Source organism: Lineus longissimus, chromosome 5, assembly GCF_910592395.1.
Source record: "Lineus longissimus chromosome 5, tnLinLong1.2, whole genome shotgun sequence".
Lineage (NCBI taxonomy): Eukaryota > Metazoa > Nemertea > Pilidiophora > Heteronemertea > Lineidae > Lineus > Lineus longissimus.
The window spans coordinates 8,213,463-8,236,798 of record NC_088312.1 but is presented as its reverse complement, the minus strand read 5'-3'; the positions used below and the strand labels follow the sequence as shown (position 1 = coordinate 8,236,798).

Sequence of the window (23,336 nt, the reverse complement as noted above, 5' to 3'; positions counted from 1 at the left end):
TGAACTCAACAAATGTAGAAAAACTTAACTTTGTTGCAAGCAAATTAACATTGTCCCTTTTCTAAGGCTGATCGTCCCCCGGAGATGATGGATTTTCTTCTACCCCAGCAAACACACTTTGAACTCCAAATGTAGCAGTCGTGTGCCAACAAGTTTAAATTACATCTTGAACAAACATAGAAATATTAAATTCTGAACGATATATTGGCAAACGGGATGACCCAACCAAGTCATCTTCAGCAAACATTAGATACAACCGATGAAATTAATCTGGAGTGGATTCAATCTTTCACGCCAATCCATATAATGATGTCGTCTGGTATACGTTTTCATTGCTTATGTAAATGATGTCGAGAAATTGAAAATCCGTTTTGTTAGAAAATGCCCCTAACCAAATGTTACAACTTGTGATAATTAAATGGTTTATATTGATACGAGCCATGCTGTTAAAGTTTCTTCACCATTAAACTCGACGGTCACAGGACAAACTAATACCATATCCGGTAACTCTATTTGGTCATGACCATGTTGGTTAGTTGGCTGGATGAACAATAAAGTCCACTAAAAGCGCTTAGCAATTGAGAGAAAAAAAACTATCTCATTTACAGAATGAAAGAAGATAAAAAGTTACCGAATTCAGGTTTTTGACCAATCTCTCCTCATGTGATTGCCAATATAATCCTATCAACAAATCCCATAACGAGTACTGTTTCTTTCAGCATGCCAAGATGGTCGAAAATCAATTTGGCGTACTTTTTCAAGCCACCAGTAAACAAACCATTGTATCGGTACTTATATGAGTGGCCTTGTCCGATTTATCACATTTTGGTAAAGAACGATTCATACTTAACGTTAATGGTAACATCATTTGGTAAAACCAATTTGGTGCACAACTACAAGACAGCATTAACCGCCCACTTCGTAACAAACCAAGTGCGCTATTTTGGTGGTTGATTTCCCCAATTGCTCACCATGGAAGCAGCAAAGATAAAAAATCAAGATGATAACTTTACCAGTAGCCTTCACTCAATTAAAAGTTTCCCTAGAGTTTGCTACTTCTTCTTTCATCAATAATGCGATGTGTTCAAGCTTAATCTAGCTTTAAGTGCTGGGATGGATTCTTAAGGTTTTTTGCTCCATTTTTCCACTCCATTTTCCACATCATAATCAATGCATGTGTATATGCCCGCTAAGAATCAATGATGAAGGCTTCCCCCTAGTAGTCCCACTTTTTTCAAGGAGAAAGTGGCTATTTAAGACTAAATATTTGGTAACTGCACCACATTTTAGGTAAATGGGCTCCTAATCTAATGTATGCAATTGCATATGTATGTCGTGTACACTAACTCGCAGATTTATCACCCAGCTCGTAAAGTTTTTCCACGAGTTGGTTACCATACAACCATTCATTTTCGGGCCTGGATTCATGCATATTTTAAAGGGATTGACAGATGATGCGGTACTTTGCCATCAATTTAGCGTGTTGGCTCATAATAACCGAGCTTGTCCTCCTGAGGATAGCTTGTTTTCCCATTTGGACAATTAGGAACTGGGCAGTCGATTCTGGTTGGTCCTGGTAGTCTTTGATACCTTATAAAGTCACGTTGTCGAATCTCATTGGAACGAGATTTGGCTGATTAGTAACAAAAGTGCTTGAATGTTAGGAGAGAGCACGACCACCATACAATTGGAAATTGTTCAGGCTACGGTTTGTGCCTAAAACGCATTATTTGTGTGATGATTCTGACCTCGTTCAGGGTTTTATCTGGTGATTTTCGCTGTTAAACTCACGACAGTCCTTCGACCACGATGTACATAACCTCAATATACTATCGTAACTAACCTAACGGAACAGTGCGCAAACAAGCATCCCGACAGAGACCCAAGTAAAGTGATACTGATCAAATAAAGAATGTAACTGTCCATCGCCTCGCCCAGGTCGCCCGAGGTGCTTGCTTCCAACAATCATGGCTCTCAGGGGCAATAAAATCATTCCAAGTAAACAAATTCTGCACTGGATCAGTAATGCTATTGGTCTCCGGCACACACACAGAATAATCTATTTTGGGTAACATGGGTCCAGGCATATCATGGACCTCACTGAAAAATACAACAAATTAGGGGATACTGTCATATAAGGTCGGCTTAATAATCCATTTCGGAAACCCAATGCATACCAAAAGATAACGTGCAGGAAATCATGTCTGTTTATCAAATGGGAAGTTTGCCATCAATCGTCAAAAGGTCCCCGGAAAAAGTATTTATTTTGACATGTTCTACTGAACAATACACAATGTTACTTTTGTTTTAACTTTATTCAAGAATCAACTCAATCATCATATCAACCAAGCCATTTATATGATGTTTTGCAAGAACACTGAGTCAACTATTTTTTACAGCCAACAAAGAAGAAACGTCTTATGCAGCATTTAGTGAACTGGGAATAATTTGTCTGCTTTTTACCGCAAGCAAAGAACGAGCCGTATCCACCCAAGCAGAAATTACTGGAAAAGTTTTGAGTTTAGAAGAAGTGCCTGGGGACGTGTTGTACCTCTGGGAGGCTGGAGATCTATCTGAGGATGATTACATGTTGATCCATTTGTGAAAAGTGTGGTGATATGTTTCCATGATTTCATTATCTGTGTTGATGAAATCTTGATGATACTACAGTATATAACAGTTCTTTCACGTTTTATGCAATAGGTAATTTATTGGTCTTCAGTTACAATCGCAGAGCCTTTGGGAGCTGATTAGAGTAAAGCGATTTTAAGTATTCATAAACTGAATGCCCTATTTTCGTAAGTGATCACACCTAAAGAATAACTCTGCACAAATGCCATGATATCTTTTTCGTTCTATCGGAAATTTCTAGAAAAGCAATAGAAATACACGATACACGACTTTCAGAACGCATTAACTGAAGGCCCTAGTATCTCATTTGATCAAACCTTAAGAATAGCTCCCCACAGGAAATTCTTGTTGTTCAGTTGGAAATTTTGAGAGAAAAAATAAAAATGTTATGAAGACGCAAGCTCATATAATATGCCTTAAGACGATTTTTTCATTCTGAAGTTTTATCAAACAAACTATAAGCGTTTGTTATGAAATATCTGAAATATGAAATATCTTGAAATGAAATAGCTTGAAATAGCTGCTAATTGATTATTATACATTAACAGAAAGTGCTCGGATAACAGATAAGGGTTATCCACATTTTTGCAGGCTTTGGCATTAGCTCATTGTGTTAAACTATGAGAACAGATTTAATATTCAAAATGAGCAATAACTCGCAACTGCTGGTGCAAAATTTAACTCAAGCCCCCCCCCCCCTCCCCACAAAAAAATTAATAAATAGCTGAAAACAAAAAGCCTGGAATAATTTGCAAAGTGGGGAAAACACCTCTGTTACAATTATGATGTAAAAATTTTTGGGAACTATTCACTCATAATCAAATATTCGTGGAACAATACACAGTAAATGAAATCAATAAAGTTCAATTGAACAAACCTGAAATTTCCGATTTTAGAATGTTTGTTTTTGAAATAAGTACTTTTTAGTCATATTTCTAATTCGATGAAACAGCAATATTTCTCAGTCCGATTATTCTAGTTTCGCACGGCAGTTATTGGGGGGGGGGGGGGGGGGGGAGGGGGTCGTCTACACATGAAACAGTTTCACTCTCTGCCTTGTGTAGAAAAAGTTTTCATTCATCATTTTATGTGTAAACTTGAAATTGTTACGGCTCTCCGAAAGATTGGTGTTTTTTTCTCCAAAACACACTGCACTTATCCTTCGCATAACTGCCTAAGGGCTGAAAACTCAACTGGACCATATTTTATTCCACGTGTGTGTCCTTAAAATTGTAATTATGTACATCTCTTTATTTATTAGGAGGCCTAACCTTTTATTGGTAGAGCCAAAATGATATGAAGATAAAACTGTGTGACTTGAAAATAGCCGAACATGTGCAAAAACCAAAATAACAATGTTTTACTCATTCATTCAACGCTAGAATGTCAAGATCAAATAGCGCCTCATAGCTGAATTGATACCCCGTTTATCTGAGTTCCATGACACCAAACACTAAACTAGATTTCCTGCTCAAGGGTAAAAATGGTAAAATATTGTCATCTGATGTTTTGGTTAGGAGCTACGTATTGGAATAAATATGATTTAGCTTGCAGTTGTCATTCAATTGATCTCAGCATTTGAAAATACTTTTTTTACCAAAACAATTCATATTTAACTGGAAAGGTGGTTGTGAAACAATCGATGAGATGACATGGCCTTTCAAGATAATCTCGGGGCATGATAATTTTGTGTTTTGAAGTAGCCCAAAGCGAGTAACTGATCTGATTTACCTGGCTGAAAAAAAGAAAACGGTTTACTAAACGTACCTTTAGCCGTTATCATGTGAGACTTTAATGCGAACTGTTTCAAGCTATTCTGTTACGTGACTTAATAGGAAAACTAAAACTGCTGGTGTTATGATCAGTGAAGGACATAATATTCGTTCCATAATACGGCTTGCGGAATGATTCGTCATCGTTTTCGCTTGACAGAAGTTCGTCAAATACATTTGTATTTCATTTTATTCAAGTCGATTTTCACCGTACGTTGCTCTTGTTAGGTTACTTGCCAGCAAATGATAAGATAAATAATAAAGATGCATTTTAAAAAGAAGCATGGTTTCAATAACTTGATATGGGTGTAGTTTAAAAATTTGGTTCGTTGAGTGAAATTTAGTGATATTCTTGGAGTGACTTCTACAGCACCCAGAAAGCTGCATCATATTTGATGCATGGAAATTGGTACCAACTTTGAATCATACCACGGGCAACCACAGTTAGAAACGACTACTTCCTCTCTGCTAACAAGCACTATTCCAGTCAGGCATCCAATTCTGGATATCAGCTTGCTATTACCAGATGCACGAGTTGTAAAACATCAAATTTGCCGAATAAGCACACTACATGTCCAAACTAGGGTGATTGTGACTCAATTCTCGCCTTTCATTAGCAATACGTGTAATTCCTTGTACAGGGCTTGTTATACTGATATGATACGGTGGCCACGGATGCACAAATTCCGGTCATGTCGTCGTCAATGGGCTAGATGGTACTGGACAGTAATTGGTCGTGTGCAATACAAGTATGGCCTCATTACTTGAACAGCCTTGGTCAGGCAATCGCTTCATTGGAGTCGTTGAGAACTGACAAGGGCGGTTTAGAGCTATATTCATAGCAGTAATCCGTTACTCTTACCTCCAACGCCCCAGCTCATTGATGGGGCTTTCAGAAACAAAATCGCATCAAAATAATTGTAAAATGATATTTTCATTGGGATTGTTGTAACTCTATATAACTACTGTTAACACCAATACCTTTGACTGATTGCTCTAATGACAGATCGTTTTCCTGTGGATTAAAAAATCACGTCATCTTCAACTGATATCAAATTGAAATTATAATACATTTCAATTAACTTTAATTCCTATAAGGACTTTGGCTTTACCTCATGTGTCATAATGCGTCGCATGCGTTCAGTTCATTTACTGATTTGCTTTGGACAGTATCATTGAACGATCAGTCCCAGCTGCCATCCAGACACGACCCGGCATGTAACGTCGCCAACTTATATATGCCCATGGGAAAAAAGCTAATATAGAATCTGCAACTTTCAGGTCAAGACCCCCATGCAAGGAACACAAAATAACTACCAATCAATTATGAGACCAGATTTCATCTCTGAGAATTTTGAAATCCTTTAATTTTGTTTGCTTCAAGTTTCTGGTCTGAGACAGTTGAAATCGTTCCCAGACAAAATTTAGTGAAGCCAGTGACCCGAGGCAAATGTCTGGACTTGGCTTAAATTGCCTCCTTTAGAGTACCACCGAGTACAGACCCATTACAAGAACCTTAATTTAATCCCAAACTCACGCTCTACCGTAATAATGACCGAAGTTGCAGTACAGCAAAGTTCTTGAAATTTATTGCACCAGAGTCATATTGACTTCGGAGCACTTAAGTCATTGATCTGTGAAAACCACATGTAGCTATAATGGTTGACTTCGACGACCACAATACCGCCACCTCCACAAGCCCAAAAAACTTGCGTGAGCATCAAGTGACATTGCGGAGCCATGGCTAGACGCTGTTGTCGAATTCGCCGCTTTCTCGCTCACAAATCGCACTCAGCATGCATTACATTAAGTCCTGGTGCCATGCATCATGAAACTACCTTCGCAGAAATCGAATGTGGTCGATACGATATAAGGTTCCAATGGTTAATTGGTACATCCTTATTGGCTTCCATAAGAAGACTAATCACTGTGGGATGGTCAGTAATCTCTTTCTATAATTGCAGAGAATTGAGCAGTGTTAAATGACAAAGGTGTCTCAGTACAGAGATATTCCTAATTGCCACATAAGACGTCACAGGTTTAGCAAGGCATTTGCGGTCAGGAAACTAACAGAGCGGTTTAGCGACAATAAAATCGTTATATCATATAGCGTGGGTGGGTAGGGATAGTTTATCTTCAGGGATTGTTGCATATCGTCCGATTTTTTTCGTTTAATACACAATTAAACGTAAATAAAACTAAACGAATAATAGAACACTTTCGCATGGTGTACCCTCCCACGCTTTCCGAAACCTCAGTACCTTCGAGGGCTATTTGACTGAGAAACGTTAATAGTTTTAAAAAACTATATTGTGTGTGGGTGGTAGAATTAGCTTTACTTTACACATGTTATAAGTTTGACTGATATAATCATTAGACAAATAAATAATCGCTTGATATAGTTCAATTTCAGATTTTTAGAACTGCAGTTGTATCAATAGAATTTTGCGGAAATTTGCTTTCAAAATGTTAGGTTCTGAGATATAAGTAGATCCTTTGATAATGTCTGATGGTCGATAGTATTTGTTTGAAATTACAGTCCGTTTCTTGCGTCACACTTAAAAGTGTTTCAGACAAGATATAATGGGCATGTTGCAACGTTGCTATGCAAACCAGAGTTACTAATGTCAAACGAAAAGGTATGCTGTCAGCCAACTGCAATAACATGCACAAAAGTCGAAGCTAAAAGCATTTACAGATGTCTCACAAATCTATATACAACATATGTTGGTGAATAAATAGTTTTACCCTAATGCCCATAGATATCCGATGTGATCGCAGTAGATTTCAGATTGATTTCTCGTCATCCTTGATTGATTCTACCTCATCAAGCCTTCACTTTGCATTTCGGTTGGCACGTGCAATGGATTACTGCGTCTGACTGTTACCTCGGTGTGACGTCCAAGGAATATGGTCGCCACATCAATGATTCATTGCCATTTATCTCAATTTTTGTTACTGTCATGTGATGGTGGATTTGGGGAGTGAAATCAATGCGTTCGGATGTTATTTTGGTCAATGAAACTGGCTGGTTGCACTTCCTGATAACCCGAACTGGTCCTCATTCGTGGTTGACGAATACATTCTCATAAACAGCAAAATGTCAATCTTACATACATTTAGTTATTTACCAAAGAAACCTATCAACAGAAAATACCTATCGTGATTTATTTAGACACCATAGCAACTTCTCGTGACTGATTTCCCAGCTAGAGACGATGAATGTCATGTGCACACTAAGCTAGAGACGATGAATGTAATGTGCACACTAAACAGGCAAGGAACAGCAGGATATATCAACAGATTTATTGTGGTTATGGAGCTGAAAGTAGTGTCCTCATGAGGAGTTTTATCCCAGTTTGAAACTACCACAATCTTAGCTTGAGTTGGCGTGATTTGTCGCTGATATCATGTTGAGTTAGTCGAACAGCAAAGTACAATCTGTGAACAATCTTACTCCAAAATGATATGTTATTTTCAGTCAACCTGTTTTTTGATGCGGAGTTGGCGTGGGTTAGCCAAAGTAGAATGCACATTGTAATAGTGTTTTTTTCGTCAAAACAAATGTACTTCGACCATGAAACAATATCGCTCCTAAGATACTAGATATTGTCAAAGTTTATCCGTTGTCGGAGCCAACATCTCAGTCATATAAAGATAATGTCAACTCCAGTCTAACAGGCCAAAGATTGATATGTTTTTTATCCAGAGGATACTGCTGTATTCTGACACGTTAGGTTGACTTTGTCACCAACTCGACATCATGCCAATTCAAATTATCGGCTAAAGGTTGATAGAAATACCGCTGGAAGTTCAGCATGTGTAACTACGCTCTGAATACCATGTAACGCAACGCGCTCTGCTACCATGTAATGCCGCGCGCCCTGCTACCATGTAACGCCGCACGCCCTGCTACCATGTAACGCCGCGCGCTGGATACGTGATGTTGGTTCTGATAAAGTGGGAAAAAGCAGGAAATATACAGTTCGTGATTATTAGTCTTTTTCAGCTAGAATACACTATGTTTTATGGTTGTGACTCTTGAGTATGTTCACCACTGGTGTCCAGGATTCTGATTACACAAATGCCGGTCTTTCTAGATGTTATTAAATATCCATGGATTTCACATTTGTCATTGTCAGACTGACCACATGGGTTCATTACGGGGCGGATGCGCTGACGCTGTGATGGACACGGGACACCAAGGGAATGAAGTTATGTCCAAACTTGTGATGATTTTATCTTTCGATCGTGCAATGGAAAGCTCTTCAATCTTGTTGCATGAGTTCTCGCTTTCAATATGAAGACATACAGATACAAGATCCTTAGAAATATCAGTGACGAGATGTATGATTTTCTCGTTGGGGAAACTAGGACAGGATAAAAAAGGCAAAGCCTCATGAAGAGCACGTTTCCCTTACCGTTATGTTGCAATGAGTGCCCTTTAGGTGTTAGAGATGCGTCTTCTTGGCTCAAAGTTTTATCTTTCCAACTGATATCGTAGTTCCTACGACTTTGATATCGTTGTTGCCTTCTAAGAAACTCTTTGACTGCTCAACGATTTTCATATAGGTCGAACTCAGTTCAACAACTGGCCTTATACAGCTGAAGACTTTGAGAGGTGAGGGTGACAAACAAGTAACTACAAAACTGGAAAACAATCTCCAATCACCAAAGGTTCGTTTTTCGGTATTTTAAAATTTCCTATCTCAACCTGACTTACCATGAGAGGGATATTCATTCCTCCAAAATTACATACAGTGGACATATACTGGCAATGGACATCAGTTCTCCGGAAATAAGCAAAAAAACTGTTGTTGTGCACGCATATAGTCTTGTTTAATCGTTCTATTGTCCATCGCTATTCTTTTTCGAATAATCAGTGTCGACAGTGAAGTGATAGAGATGGTCCACTGTCAGTGGATAGTAATGGTTTGTTTTGAAAAGGGCATTGCGAGTAACGGAAGATATGTCGAGAAGGATTATGCTATTCTTCTAAGCAAAGAAGACTCAGTCACAGTAGCAGTTGTAACATGACGTCCGCTTCTCCACCATTAACTACCATTTCTTGTTGTTCCCACTTCAAGAAAAATACATTTGATTTGAGATGATACTTAAAACAGTGGTGGTGTTTGATGAAGAAATTCTTAACTTCATCTTGCTTTATGTTCACCACACACCGAAAGATAAATAATTTCACTCAGATATTCCTATTTAAAGACTTCACATTTTTTTCAAATGAAAGAAACAGCGGGATCTACACGATTGATACAAAGGATTACCTCGATCTACGTATCAGCGCTAATTACACACCAACTGTCTCAGACTTAAGCCCTCTTTTCAATTTGACGCTGTTTTCGAAATCCGATGATAGAGTCTCTGATATGAAAGCAGAACACTAATACGGTCGACACCTGGATTAAGTTCATATGGCAAGGACATGCTCCAGATCAATCATTCTTCATCAATCGTCTTTTTTACCTCACTGATTTCGATAGAACGGTGACGCGAGCAACAAGAGCTGTTCCCAATGATTTATCTTTGCGGCAGAAGGAAGTGAAGTCGAAAGTTTTTCTATCAAGACGTTTTACTTGAGGGGGTTCTTGTCAATGAAGTGTTTTTGAGGCATATTATGTATGCTTTCTGCGAGAAATTACAGCAGTCCAATTTCCCAATATGGCCTGCATCTTCAAAATAAATTTAGTCGCTTTCTTTATGCTTTTCAATTAGGGTTTACATACTTCAGTTTAGCCCAGTCAAATCAATGTTGAACACCACGTTGACCTGTTTTGAATAGTCGGACCGTCATGACGGTGGACCAAAAACTGCATGATGGCATAGGCATTATATATATCATCTAGGATATTCTCTACCTCGGTTTCTCAGAGGCTTTTGTCATGACATACATGTGTATTGTTGCTTAATATGACTCGTTTCTTGTTAGCTTTACAGTGATTAATAAGAATAAACAATCATCGCCCAGGGCTATTACTGCCTTGAATTGGAAACGTTTCGGTTACGTCTCACTTCGCTGACATGTCACCATAAAATTGTTTGTCATCTAGTCACCTCTTTTCTCAATTTCATTGTGGTTGCATTTCCGTACATGTAGACAAAAAAAAAGAAATCTGAGAAAGAAAAGAAATCTTTGTCTGGTATAGAGAGTATCACATATTATCATTTCCTCAGGCTGCTGTCAGGCAAAGTTGTGTCATCCACTATCCAATGACCAACAATTAAGCATCCTCAGTAAGAAGTGAATGATGGCGAACTAGGAAGCCCAGACAATGTAGTGCGACAGTGATATCGTTTTGCAATGAACACCATCTTTTTTACTCACAATCTCCTATTCCATTTCGGCTTTTGTTGCAAACGGTCAAGAACAAACACTGACATCGCCAAAGAATAGCACCCACGCAAGTCTGTGTCCAGTGTCTGAAGATACCCTTTCAAATGTCAACCTCCGCAGAGCATACTCACTTTTTGCTCCTTTTCATAATGATATTTTATGATGACAGTGTAATCGAAAAAATATCTTCGTACCGAAAAAAATCCTTAATATTTGCTAGGATTCCATTTGTGGTCATGTAGCGTATACTATGTATTTGTATGAGGTTCTTTGATGTAGTAACATGGAAATGGGCATGAGTGGAATCGCCTCATTTTTTATCCACAGCAATGATGTGTTCGGAAAATGAAAGGGATTGCAATGTATTGCGTATTACTTGTATCTCATGCTTGGATGATACTGCGACAGGTCTGATAGTATTGCTGTTGTTATGGGATGGGACACATATTTCTGATGAAAGTGGATATTATTGAGCTAGTGATTATTTAATTCTTTGGATTATTTCACTCGTCCGTTAAGATAGTTTTGTTTGATGCAAGTAGGATACCAGTTTTTCAGAAAAACAGTGGATAAGGGATTTTAACGATTCATTATAGAGCTTTTTAGTAATAAACCACAGAAGTAAGTACATGTACACGTCTTTCAACTGTGTGGGATACCTCAGTACTACCCCACATCGAAAATCTAGATAAGATTCCATAAAGATTCTTATTCAAGATCTTATTCAACTTGTACAGATGTGCATAATTTGTTTACAAGATTCTTGTTAAATTCCTAGGATCTTAACAAGAAGGCTTTTAGTTTACCTTAGTTAAGGTAGTTGTGAGTGGTTTACCTTGTTTAAAACTATCTGGAAGCCAGTTGAACCGATGCAGATCCAGTTGTTTTGTTGAAGAAAAAATACCGATTTTCAAAGTGGCTTTTATTTTCGTTTAGTTTATTGAATAACTTATTAGACTGCAGGGAGTTGTCTCAGGTTACGCTTATTTGGATGGGTTAATTGATTTTACATAGCGGCAGAGTGTAGTTATTCTAACTCAGTAGATTTTAATTGACATTGTCGACAATTGCACACGTCAAGTGCACAATTCAATGAACAGGGAAACTGGGAAATGGTTGTACATTCTATTCCGTTCTTCAGCTTTTCATCACCAGGAAAAATCCATTAAAACTGTTCAATACCCCATCTACTACATATATATCAAATATTACTTTGAACGTCGGAACTCTCATGTAATGATGTGCAGGCGACTGTGAAAAGAGGCGTATTTTGTTTGGACACGGTAATTGTTGTTTGCTTTACTTGCATGACTGTAGGTTTATTATTGGGGAACTTAGCATGCCATGTTTTTACAACTGAGAAAGTGATAACATCAAAGCAAGAGTGCTAATTTCAGTTAGCATTCAGTGTGAGTCTATTGATATAAAATATTTTGGGTCGTCAAAATGAGGAATAGCCCAGCAGGTTTACATCAGCTTTACTGTATGTAGCCATCTTTGCCAGTTCATGGTAAGCTGTCTTTGATATTACAGAACCTGAAGTGTTTCACTTTTACAAGTAGAACCCCCAATATGTGAGAGTTGCGTAAGGTGATCACATGAAAAACTTCTTCAAAAGTGCCTCCACACCTGATAAAAATATCAGCCTTATGATGCCAACTGTTATATTGGATGATTGTGGGTTGAAAATCGATTAAGGAGGACGTCTAACTCTTCAGCTTGGGTAGAAAGAGTTAAATTAAGTACGTATTTCTAACCCAGTCTCATCAATCACCATGTCTTTTGAGCCATGCTAAAACAGCCAATGTTAGGAAACACTTAGCCATCACACGATGCTCAAGGACCAGTATCAATAACTGTGGCCACATCTTGCCACGGTTGAGCATTTAAAGGGAACATGTCCTAAGTGCATTTGTCGGAATCTTCGGAGATAATGTCTATAAAGAAACCATCAGTGGGAAAGGACTAACTAGCAATCTTTTTCCTGTGTTCCTCAACAGAAGAGAATGCAGTCATAGAAATATTTGCCAAATGGACCCAATAGGTCTCCTGACGAGCGATTCTCTATAAAAGGCGAACAGATAGATCGGAATGGATGGAGATTGTGACCAACTGATTAACAGAAGACACTGATGACGACGTCGCATCATCGTCACGATGCTGCCAGTCAGACAGATAGCCCGATGCATTCTATCTGTTATAAGACATTTAGTACAAACGTCATCCGTCATCATAGGTTATGCATGGTGTCACTAAGCCTGCCCTCCTTCATGGCCCATCTGCATGATGCCTTTAAGAGCCACTCAAGAATGACAGTTACTCCTTAATGCTATTGATTCACCCATTGATCAGCATCGATTTCAGATCAGTTCATGTGAATGTGCATGAAATGGTCGCCAAGTGCAAATAGATCACCCATGCTTTTAAAGAATTATAGTACATTTGAATTAGCTATTTTCTTTTCATTGAATTCAGTTATTCATTATGCATTACGATTCTGGTGTTAAAGTACTTCAAGCATTACCACTGAAGACACTAATAATCCAACTGACAATGCCTTGTGAGCGTAGCCTGCATCTATTGCTGGCATATAGACCCTCCATCAAAGTTGCAACCACACAAAAATTCTCAAAGTATTCAACATGGCAATCTGAACCTTGAAGAAAACTCCTGACCCGAACTTTACAAACTCACGTTAAGGACGCCAGCCCAGAAACTAACCAATTATACAGAAGGCTTCCCACTGATAAGAATGATTCTCTGCGATAGCGCATCCCAGTGGCAAAAACCACCAGTGCAACTGTGATGGGAATATCTAGCAATCGCTTCAGACAGGGATTGACCACAGACGGGGTCGGTCATCACAATCGTAGAATCGTGGTCAGATAGCAAGGGGAGCATGAAATCTCGCAGATATTACAATCCATTGGGACAATCATCCGCGAGCCTATCAATCATGGTGACTGATCAAGGAAGCCAATCTCAAGAGACGAAAAATTTCCGCGGAATCGCTGAGGAATCTTGCTACGATTGTATCTAGCATGCCTCGCTACATACAAATCTTCCGATTTATTGTAAAAAATAGTCCTTTGCTGGATGCTCAGAGCTTTTTCTTGTTATCGGTGTCTTTTATTATGTGGTATGCATTTCACGTTACCTTTGATAGCTAATCATATTATACACTGACACATAGTGAGGTGAATGCACAGAGTCTCTTGAAACTAAAATCTTGCATGACTAGATTTCATTTCACCAGGGTTAGATGCGTAACTACACACACCATCCAGTCGAAAATAAATGGAAAACCCCGAGCCTCGGTAGGGTTGTTGGGAGAAGGCGTTCCCAAATTTCCAGGATCTACTTGTGGTTATCCTATATGTTCAGCAAGCAGAATAGGTGGTTGCAATAAGTCTTATGAAGGTGCCACATGAGAGCTTGATTAAATCAGAGCTGATTTGATACTAGGTCATTGCGATAATATGCAGACATCTTACACACTCATAAACAGTTATTGCTTTAACCCATTATATGAAGAAATTTCTGGGGTGTATTCTGAAAGTAGTCGATCCTCACATGAAATCTACCAAAATGATATCCATTCTATAAGTTATTGGTGATTGATGCATACTGCAAGGAGCCTTTCATGTAGGGTGATTGTAAGATACGAAGACATCATATACGCTCATGCTACTTCCAACCCATATATGATGAAACCATATATCTTCCAACCATGTTCTCTACCAATTACATTTATTCGTTTTTATCTATTTTCAAAGGTAATAATTAATTCGTGGTGTTAAGATGCCAATGGCGAGATGATGCAATGAATTTGAATAACGGATATTGAAAGTTGATAGAAAATTGAACTCTCAGGTTTGTTCTTTATTAAATTTCAGTCTGTGTGATGCCGGTATTACATTTCATTGTATATCCTATTGCATTGCAGTGAAATTGATTATCAGCTTCACATATCTAGTATGATAATGATAATGATAATGAGTCTTTTATATAGCGCAACTCCGTGAAACTTAGCCCATATCAAAGCACCCCCTCTCCAGTAGCATAAGATCGTTTAAATAACTGGGGTTTTATAGCAGCGGGTACTTCGACATCAACAAGACCAGAGAATCTGAAAGGATGTTCAATTAATATCACTTTTTCAATCTGTCAGTGAGGTTGAGGCATACACTCGGGATGACATCGCATTCAGAACATACGAATGCATTTGTTGCCTAAGTTCACACTCATAGCAGGGCTTCGGCTGGGGAGGGAGTCATACATACGTTGGCAGAGTCGTCAACCCTCGGGTAAGAATATTCTACCAAGTGCATTTACTGAGTAAGATGATGCTATATGGTATCATTTGGAAGTACGACTGTCAACACACATCTCAGATTACCATCGATTGAACCCAGCGAGACAGCACCTTTTGTCGCTGACAGTTTTGAGTGAATGTCAACAGTTGCGCATTATGCAAAAACCTTTACTTTGTTCTATTGATTTCTAGTATTTATCCAAGAGGTTTTCTTCATTATTTTGATCGGCAAGTGTTCATATTGGGAAAAACGTAGCAGTTAATCATGATTGCACACACTCTACTTCACCATTATTGTTGTTGTGAGTCTTGTTCACAATGGGAGACATGTACATTGTCTTGTTAATCATCATCATGCAAACACACTCCATCAAGTACAGTCTGTAACGTGATCAAAGAGTGTTATCATCACCATCATCATTATCATCATCATTATCGTCGTAAATATGATCGATGTTTGCGAAGGTATGGAGTCTACTCCAGGCTACTGTCCACCTGTTTGGGATCTTTTGCTGTTCTTACCCGGACAGGTACAAGAAAAACGGCTTTTAGTGTCAGATTCTATAGTTACACCAAACTCTTTAAAACACTGCCTGGGGTAAGGCAGCATAATAGCCAATTATTTGGTAAAATGAGCAAGTCAGATTAAATGTAGTATGTACAACAACAACATAGAGGTAATAGGTCACTGGAATAAAAGCATCTCTGGTACATAACCGAAAGCTTGAGGTTTTTTATATTTGGAAAATCACATGAATAGGTTATAAAGATGTCTTGTATACCTGTTAATATCAATATGGAAGGAAATATATCTATGATCGAGTTGCACTTTGGCATTTAATGATAAGCACAGACCGAAAGATTATATGTAGATTTAATCGATAATTCATTTCCCCCCAAAAAACTTGATAAAATCTATACCAACTTACACCAAGTTTGGCAATGTTGGGCAAAACCGACACTCAATTAGAAAATGATTTCACTACTGAGAATGTCTTCAAATGTGAGCAATCAGTGTTCCAATCTTTCACTGAAACAGCTAATCCACTGACGAGGGAGGCAATGTTACAGGGAAAATATTTCCTCCTTTGATATTTTCAGGGGACGGCCATTCATCAGTTTGATTGTCAGAGAGTTACCGGAATCCGGTGAAGTTGGTGTGTTAGTCAAAAGGAATTGGATTCTTGTTAAGTTATGCAGATTTTTGGAAATTCGATGGTAATCCCCTGCTTGAAACAGATAATTTGTTGCCGTCATTGTAGAAGACATTGATTGAAAAAATAATATTTTTAATCGATCACAGTGCAATATTTCTATTGATAAATCATTTGTGAGAAAAAATATATCTGTGTACAATCAAGTATCAGATACGATCAGATACAATGGTAGGCGCATGGCCTGGAGCCATCTCATAGCTGCCAATGGCAAATAGCTGTGAGGTGTTTGCTAGCTGGCGTTTTATAATTGGAAGGCGGTATCAAAAATATGAGCAGTGGGCTCCACCTGTGGTAGACGAGGGTGGTAGCGAGGGGAATAGAATTTTGACACCGGTAAAGATTTCGTTGGTTGTTATTGTTGAGGGGCGTTGGTTGGGTATTGGAAAACCCTATCTACATTACTTCAAAGAGCTGATGTCACTTGACTAGATAATTATAAGATACAATCTTGTGACATCAGGGGTTTCATGACCCAAAGTACTGATTGCTTGCATTCATATTCAACAAATAAAGTATTGTTGATTTTGATGTATTTCCGAGTGCATTTTGTTCTCAATGTCATTATTTGTATTCCATAGTATGGCTGAAAATTTTATCCTATCAAAGATTTTTAATATTGAGCAGACCAGAGGAAAGTTTAGCTTTATAGAATCTAATACTGTACATCACTGGCCAAAAATTTGTTAACAACTTGGTATTTTCCTTGGCTATCAGCTCCATCTTGTGATCACAGTTTGAAGATAATAACCATGATCTGAATGTAAGCAGCTATCCATGGTCAGAGACATAATCAGAGTCTAAAGAAGTTATCTATGATCAAAGCCTAAAGCTGATGACCGTGATCACAGTGCAAAGCCGTTAGCCACGATCACAGTCTAAGCCATGATCGAGCCATGATCACAGTCTAAAGCAGTTACCTATGATCACAGTCAAAATCAGTTAGCTATGATCACAGTCTAAAGCAATGCTGATGATAGTTGAATAATTGATTCCTTCACAGCTGGTTGCCCAAATTGCATTAGTTACCCCATCACTAACACATGTTCGATAATGTTCCTGCGCAATCGATCGTGACAAATGGTCGACTGGTGACAACATGCATTTATAGGCAGAATCAATCAAACAGATTTTTCCCGATAGTTCGGCTGTAACCTTGTATATGAGACTGCTGAAGATGATGTACATTTATGTGGGATTTATCTGTCAGAAATTGTTCAACGTCCTTTTGAGTCATTACCACAAAAGGGGGACCAGGCAAGAACTATAGCGGAGGGACCATTGGTGGTCTCCAGCTGACCTATTTATGTGTACCATTAGGTAACTTGGTCTGGGGTTGACTGACAGCATCTACGTTCTTTCTGTGTTACATCTTAATTTTTCTTGGGCAAGAGAAAAGCCATGGGGAGCCCTAGAAAAAAATGCTCCTGTTGATTATGATGACCATAATCGACAAATAATTCGACGTTCATGCGACAAATATTGCAATCCTGCATACGTAGCTGCCACGTCAAGCAACTGTCGAAAAGAGCAGAAGTCAAACATGTAGATGTCTATTTTAAGAGATATTATGATCGACTGTTACTAAAACTGTCATGTCAGCTGACGAAACATTTTATTTTGTGACATCTTGCAGCCGAGTGGGGATTCATGAAACCATTGGACAGTGAGTTACATTCTCAGCCAATCTGACTGTTTATTTCATTGACTGATGTGTTGTGTGACAGATATTATGGTTATTATCAAAAAGTACTACATGTATATATATATCGGTTTTTAGCCACTCGGTCGTCTGATGTTTGAGTCTCATCATTTGTGATAACCTGTTATATCATTCTTAGCATCGATCAATTTTTTTCTGTATGAGATAAAAGGCTAAAATCCATATATTCTTCAGAAGAAAAAGTAAACAGTGGCACAGTAAAAGGTGTCCGACTTGAGATCGGAAGGTCATGGGTTCAAGACTCGGCCGGTATAGTGCCACTTATTTTGCCAATTTTCTTTTTAGTCATTACAATAATTCATTGGTTAATTCATGAGAAGATGACCCATGATGAGAAGAAAATCTGAAAATTGTCCTTCACACAGAATTCGAAATTGTTCTAACACAGACTGTTAGATTCACATGTTGGGTAGTTTATTGGAACACTGTGCCATAGAGAACTTCTACTCTATATTGGTCTGTTTCATGCTTGTAATATTGATATTTTCATTAAGATTTGCCTGGAACGTGCACTAGCATAACATGATATTTGTTGGCAAGTGATCACTGCAGGTTTTTAGTTTGATTACGTGAATCAACCTTTTTTCAATATAGGATACTTCGTTGTAATGCTATTATACTGCACGTACATGTACATTTTGTTGAAGGACTGATGACAGTCTGTGTCAACAATAAACTAATAACAATAAAAAAGAGAAACAACTTTTGGGTATCGAAAAAAACCTTTTTTTGTAAAATTTCCATTATCGATATCAGACACTCCTTTGGGCTTATTATATACCTTTTTTATCCAAGTTAGGTACAGTTGGAAAATACTGTTTTTCCGTGAACATATCAATAACTTCAGCTCACTTTCTTTATCGGGTGTTTGATTATCTGTTTTCTAGAATCTGGTCTTGTGTTTCCTCCTATCAAACCATCTGTAACTCACCGACATAGACTTTTTAAAGCCAATTAGTTCCTTCCAGTCGTCTTCCATAATGATATGCTTTCAATAATCTTAGACTTCCATTATAAGGTTCTGTTTCGTTGGGGGATTGTGGCCTGGTTTAGTGTTTCCTAATGGCCAACCATTATACATGTAATTCCCATTCTGATTTCGTTCCCTCCGAGATCTCTTGCTATCGACTGTTTCCTGACATTGATCTCCCTGTTCAATTGCCAATCTATATCGGGATACCTAGTCCGTATCTACAATGATTGGCAGCATTTCCATGAACTTTTTGTAGCATAACTGCTCCTTGATGTACTCATTCATCTGGCCTTTCAAGTTAACCTCAGAAACGACGATTAGCTCTATTAAAGCCTGGGTACTTATTTCTCGTTTGTTCTCCTACCCGAACCTCCAAACTATAATTCTCATATTGAAAATAGATACTATATATCATATATAAAGGTATGATGGACGTACTTTGATATTGAAGAATCAATGATTATCGGTGAAAGTTGGACCCAATATCCCGCCCAATATATTCAGGTTTCAAATTTATCTGTGAAATATTTTATGCCGTTCATATGCAGTGTTGCCGCTACTCTTGCTTTCAGCATAAAACGTTGCTGAGTGACGTTGCCACTGTACAGCAAGGGTGATACAATAGAGCTTATACAGCTTAATTTCTGGAACGCGTTCACCGTTTTGCAAACAGTCTCTTGTTCATTTTCTACCGCAAAAGGCAATATTCTGGAAAATCTGATGACAATAAATTCGGAAAAAGTGCAACGGGCAAATCGCAAATTATCTCATTTCTAATAAACTCTTATCCGTTTCTCACTCGCAATAGATGAGATTGATTATCGGAGTATGATCATTCTCATATTTCATATATCCATTACGGGCAGATTGATTAGCAGTTCACCAGATTATATTACCACAAGCGCTAACCTATCCCGCTATTCTGCTATATCACCTGCTGGATACCATGCTTGTCTTACGGATGGCTAACCTAATTAGTAATTTGATTGTCACTGATTGGTGCCTTGGCGCCTCTGGCCAATTAAGCCAATCAGATTTGCTGTGTGTAAAGCACGATCAGCGATCTTGGCTATTTCCTCATCTAATAGTGCAGCTTACTTATGTGATATCACGTTGAATGCCTGCAATCATATCTACTGATGAATATGTTGTCTTCTACCAACTGGGATAGTTTAAAGCTAATTTTAAATGAACATTTCTGTGTTGTGAAAAGCATACAGTATTGATTAGTTTTGAAAAATATATCTCCTAGAAACGGGAGGATGTCATACAGTGTAGCTCTCAGCTGGATATATACTTAGCTTCAATTCTTTCAATGATCCTAATGATGGTTTGAACAATTTCCACCGATATGTTTTGTGTTAGTAACAAACTGTTTCTGTTTTGAGAATATTTCACTAAAGTTCAGTACAGGTTCGAGACAGGAGCCATGTACAAATGCAACCGTGCCATGCCTGGGTCTGATAACAGCTTTGAGAAATCCTTCAGCTTCATCAATCATTTTATCGAAGTCTTCAGTGTGAAAATGATGAAGCGACCTGCCCAGGCGTGCTGTCAGCTTGATGAGCCACGGTACAGGGAAAGGAAAGCTTCACACTGCATCATCTTGATTAACTCTATTTGAGCTTTGTAGCTTCTCCATTTTTTCACGAACTCTCAGTGGACTCAGAATTTCGATGTTCCAGGTGGCGGTTAAAGATTGGGTTCACCATGATCACCATCAAGATGAAATCAAAGGATATCATAATTGTTCAACTTTTTCAGAAAAAGATGCCTTTCTTTGTGTAAAATAAAAAGAAAGAGGACAATTGCAGTCAATAAACCAACAGACTTTCTTGTTCAATGATTTCATTGCAAAAAGCATACCACCATGCCCTTCCCATGTCATACACACGCATCCACCTCAAAAATAGCAAATAGCATTATATTACAAATAGCAAACACCATATAGAAACCCATTCCCTTTAATTAATGCCATACCAACCTAATAATATTTTACCTTTCTCTAATTTCAGATGATGGTCTCAATACAAGTTCTGGTAATATTATACTTGAATTCACTCATATCACTGTGTATAGCAGTTAATCCAGGTAAGCAAGCAAAATAGTCTTTCACTATTCTTGTGGATTTATATTAACTTCAAGTAAACAAAGAGATTCTTTTGCCAATATATTTATCTGTAAGCTTGTCTCTACTTGCATTATTGATCATTTTAAAAGGAAAGTTTTATTGAAAGAAATCTCACATGAATTTATCATGGGGGAAGTTTGGACAACAATTTGATCATCATATATTTTTATACTTCAAGGTCAGTCTCTTGGCTCTCAAAATCACTTTTTATTTGCGGTAATGGACTATCATCTTCAGAGTAGCTGAGGCTCTTTTATAAGGTTTTAGCAAACCATATTTGAGGTATTAGGTAATAACTATATTGCACCTGCTCAGAATCCGTTCAGATATTGTTAATGTATTCATTGGTGTGTCATCAGATATAGAACACACTCGTATTGGATTTGATATGAGATTGGTAATTCGACATTTCTCAACTTTAAATTCGTTTAGGGTGAGCATCAAAATTTCGGGAGAGTGGGTGAATATGTCATGAACTTATGATTCATCAAAATAATTGGTAAAAATAACATTAAGCGAAAAGTTTTTAATTATTTTGTTTAAATGATTGAATCCTGTGTTACCTCAGTAGACGTTGATAATAAAATTATAACATGCAGCCATTCAACACAACAGAGTATTGGTATAGCTTTATACAAGAGTTATCGAAAAATTAAAAATTAACATGGTCCCGGAGGTTTAATGTCAAGAAGTAATACTACTACATTGAATATTTCACTGGGGCATCCAACGGAGGAGAAAGTAAAATAAACAGAACTTTGAAGCGTATCTTTAACATGGTTTAAGCAGTTTTCACTGCATTGCATGAGCATATATTGTTTGTTGGTTCCTTCCGATGATAATAGGTTTGTTATTTCCAGTGTCTCCGCATTGGTTGATTTAGAAAATTGTCAGATTTAAATGTTAAAGTCTTCCTCCTGCAAACCTGATCTTCCTGAACTGTCCTCAAGAATAGCTTCTATATCTCCTTTTTGTGTGAGAAATTGTTACGTATAACATGAGACAATCTTCTCTGAAGCGTAGGCAAAAATTTTATAAATCAAAAAATGATGTAAAAAACCTATAAAATCTAGGGCATCGCCGGTTAAAAGCCACTGTGTAATTAAAAAAATAGAAATATTGGCAACTTGTTTGTCTCTTGTATTTACTTTTATGCTATAGGCAGTGATGAAGTTAAAACATGGAAGGCAATTTCCAGGACATGTATGAAACGTAACAATGAATATATGCTTTCACAATGACAGTATCATTCTTAGAACAAAGGTTGGACGTTGAGCATGGTAAAATTGATAGAAACATGATTGAAAATGTTGAATTTATGTAACCTTGATATCAGGATGATGCAATTGTCATTGCCAGGGTATCACTATTAAAGCGTCTCTCATGAGCTACCATGTCAACTGACTAATTTATATCTGAGCTAAACCTTTCAGCATATACTTATTAAGTGTACTACATTAGCAGGCAATTATAGAAAAAAATCATGTTGTATATTCAGTCAAAGGAGGTATCTCATTGCCCGTAGGCTTCATCTGATATTATCAATTATGTATCACATTACACTAATAAGGTACTAGTATGTAATGATGACAACCTTAAAAAGTCGATCAATGCTGTTTTTCTACTAATCGTTTAATAACCTGTGCACTTTGAACCGGTTCAAGTTTTATCAACTAAACTGCTACTATGCTAATCTCAATTTAGATATAATAGCCCAGCCACGAATATCTACATCATAAGTGATCAAAATGGTCATGGCAACTACGAACCCACTTTTCTGAACAGCAAACCAGTTCCCGTTACTTGTTCAAGGTTAGGTCAACTTGCCACAGAAATGCACCAAAACTAGTCTTAAAGACCTACGTGTATATTGATAACCTTTCATATTGTCCTCTGTCAACAAGACCAAGATAGTATCCCTCGTCCATTGCCTTATTGTGTTGATATTTTGCATGCTTGATATACACTACACTCCTCAAGTTGAGTAAGCTCAATTCAATCGGACATAACATGTGAACTGGTGATTGCTTTACACCATGACAGACATATTCCCGGGACGTATTAAGACCTGGAGAGATGATGGTCGTGGAATTATCTCTTGGATTCAGCTGAAGAAAAGAAGGAACTCTCCATCTTAATATGCAAAATGCTGTACTAGAAGCATACAACTCGGGCATAGCATATATCATGAATGGCGCACATCATGCACACTGATGACATGTCTGATG

At 37.8% G+C, this 23,336-nt stretch overlaps 1 protein-coding gene across 5 annotated transcripts in view; it reads left to right on the top strand.

Moving 5' to 3' along the window:
- LOC135487623 (suppressor of lurcher protein 1-like) overlaps positions 1-23,336 on the top strand; it is a 194,777-nt gene that overhangs the window by 94,994 nt on the left and 76,447 nt on the right. For all 5 annotated transcript variants that reach the window (XM_064771603.1, XM_064771604.1, XM_064771602.1 and 2 more), the window contains one exon: positions 20,993-21,068. In XM_064771603.1, coding sequence (XP_064627673.1) covers positions 20,993-21,068 — 76 coding nt within the window. The remainder of the gene's footprint in view (positions 1-20,992; positions 21,069-23,336) is intronic.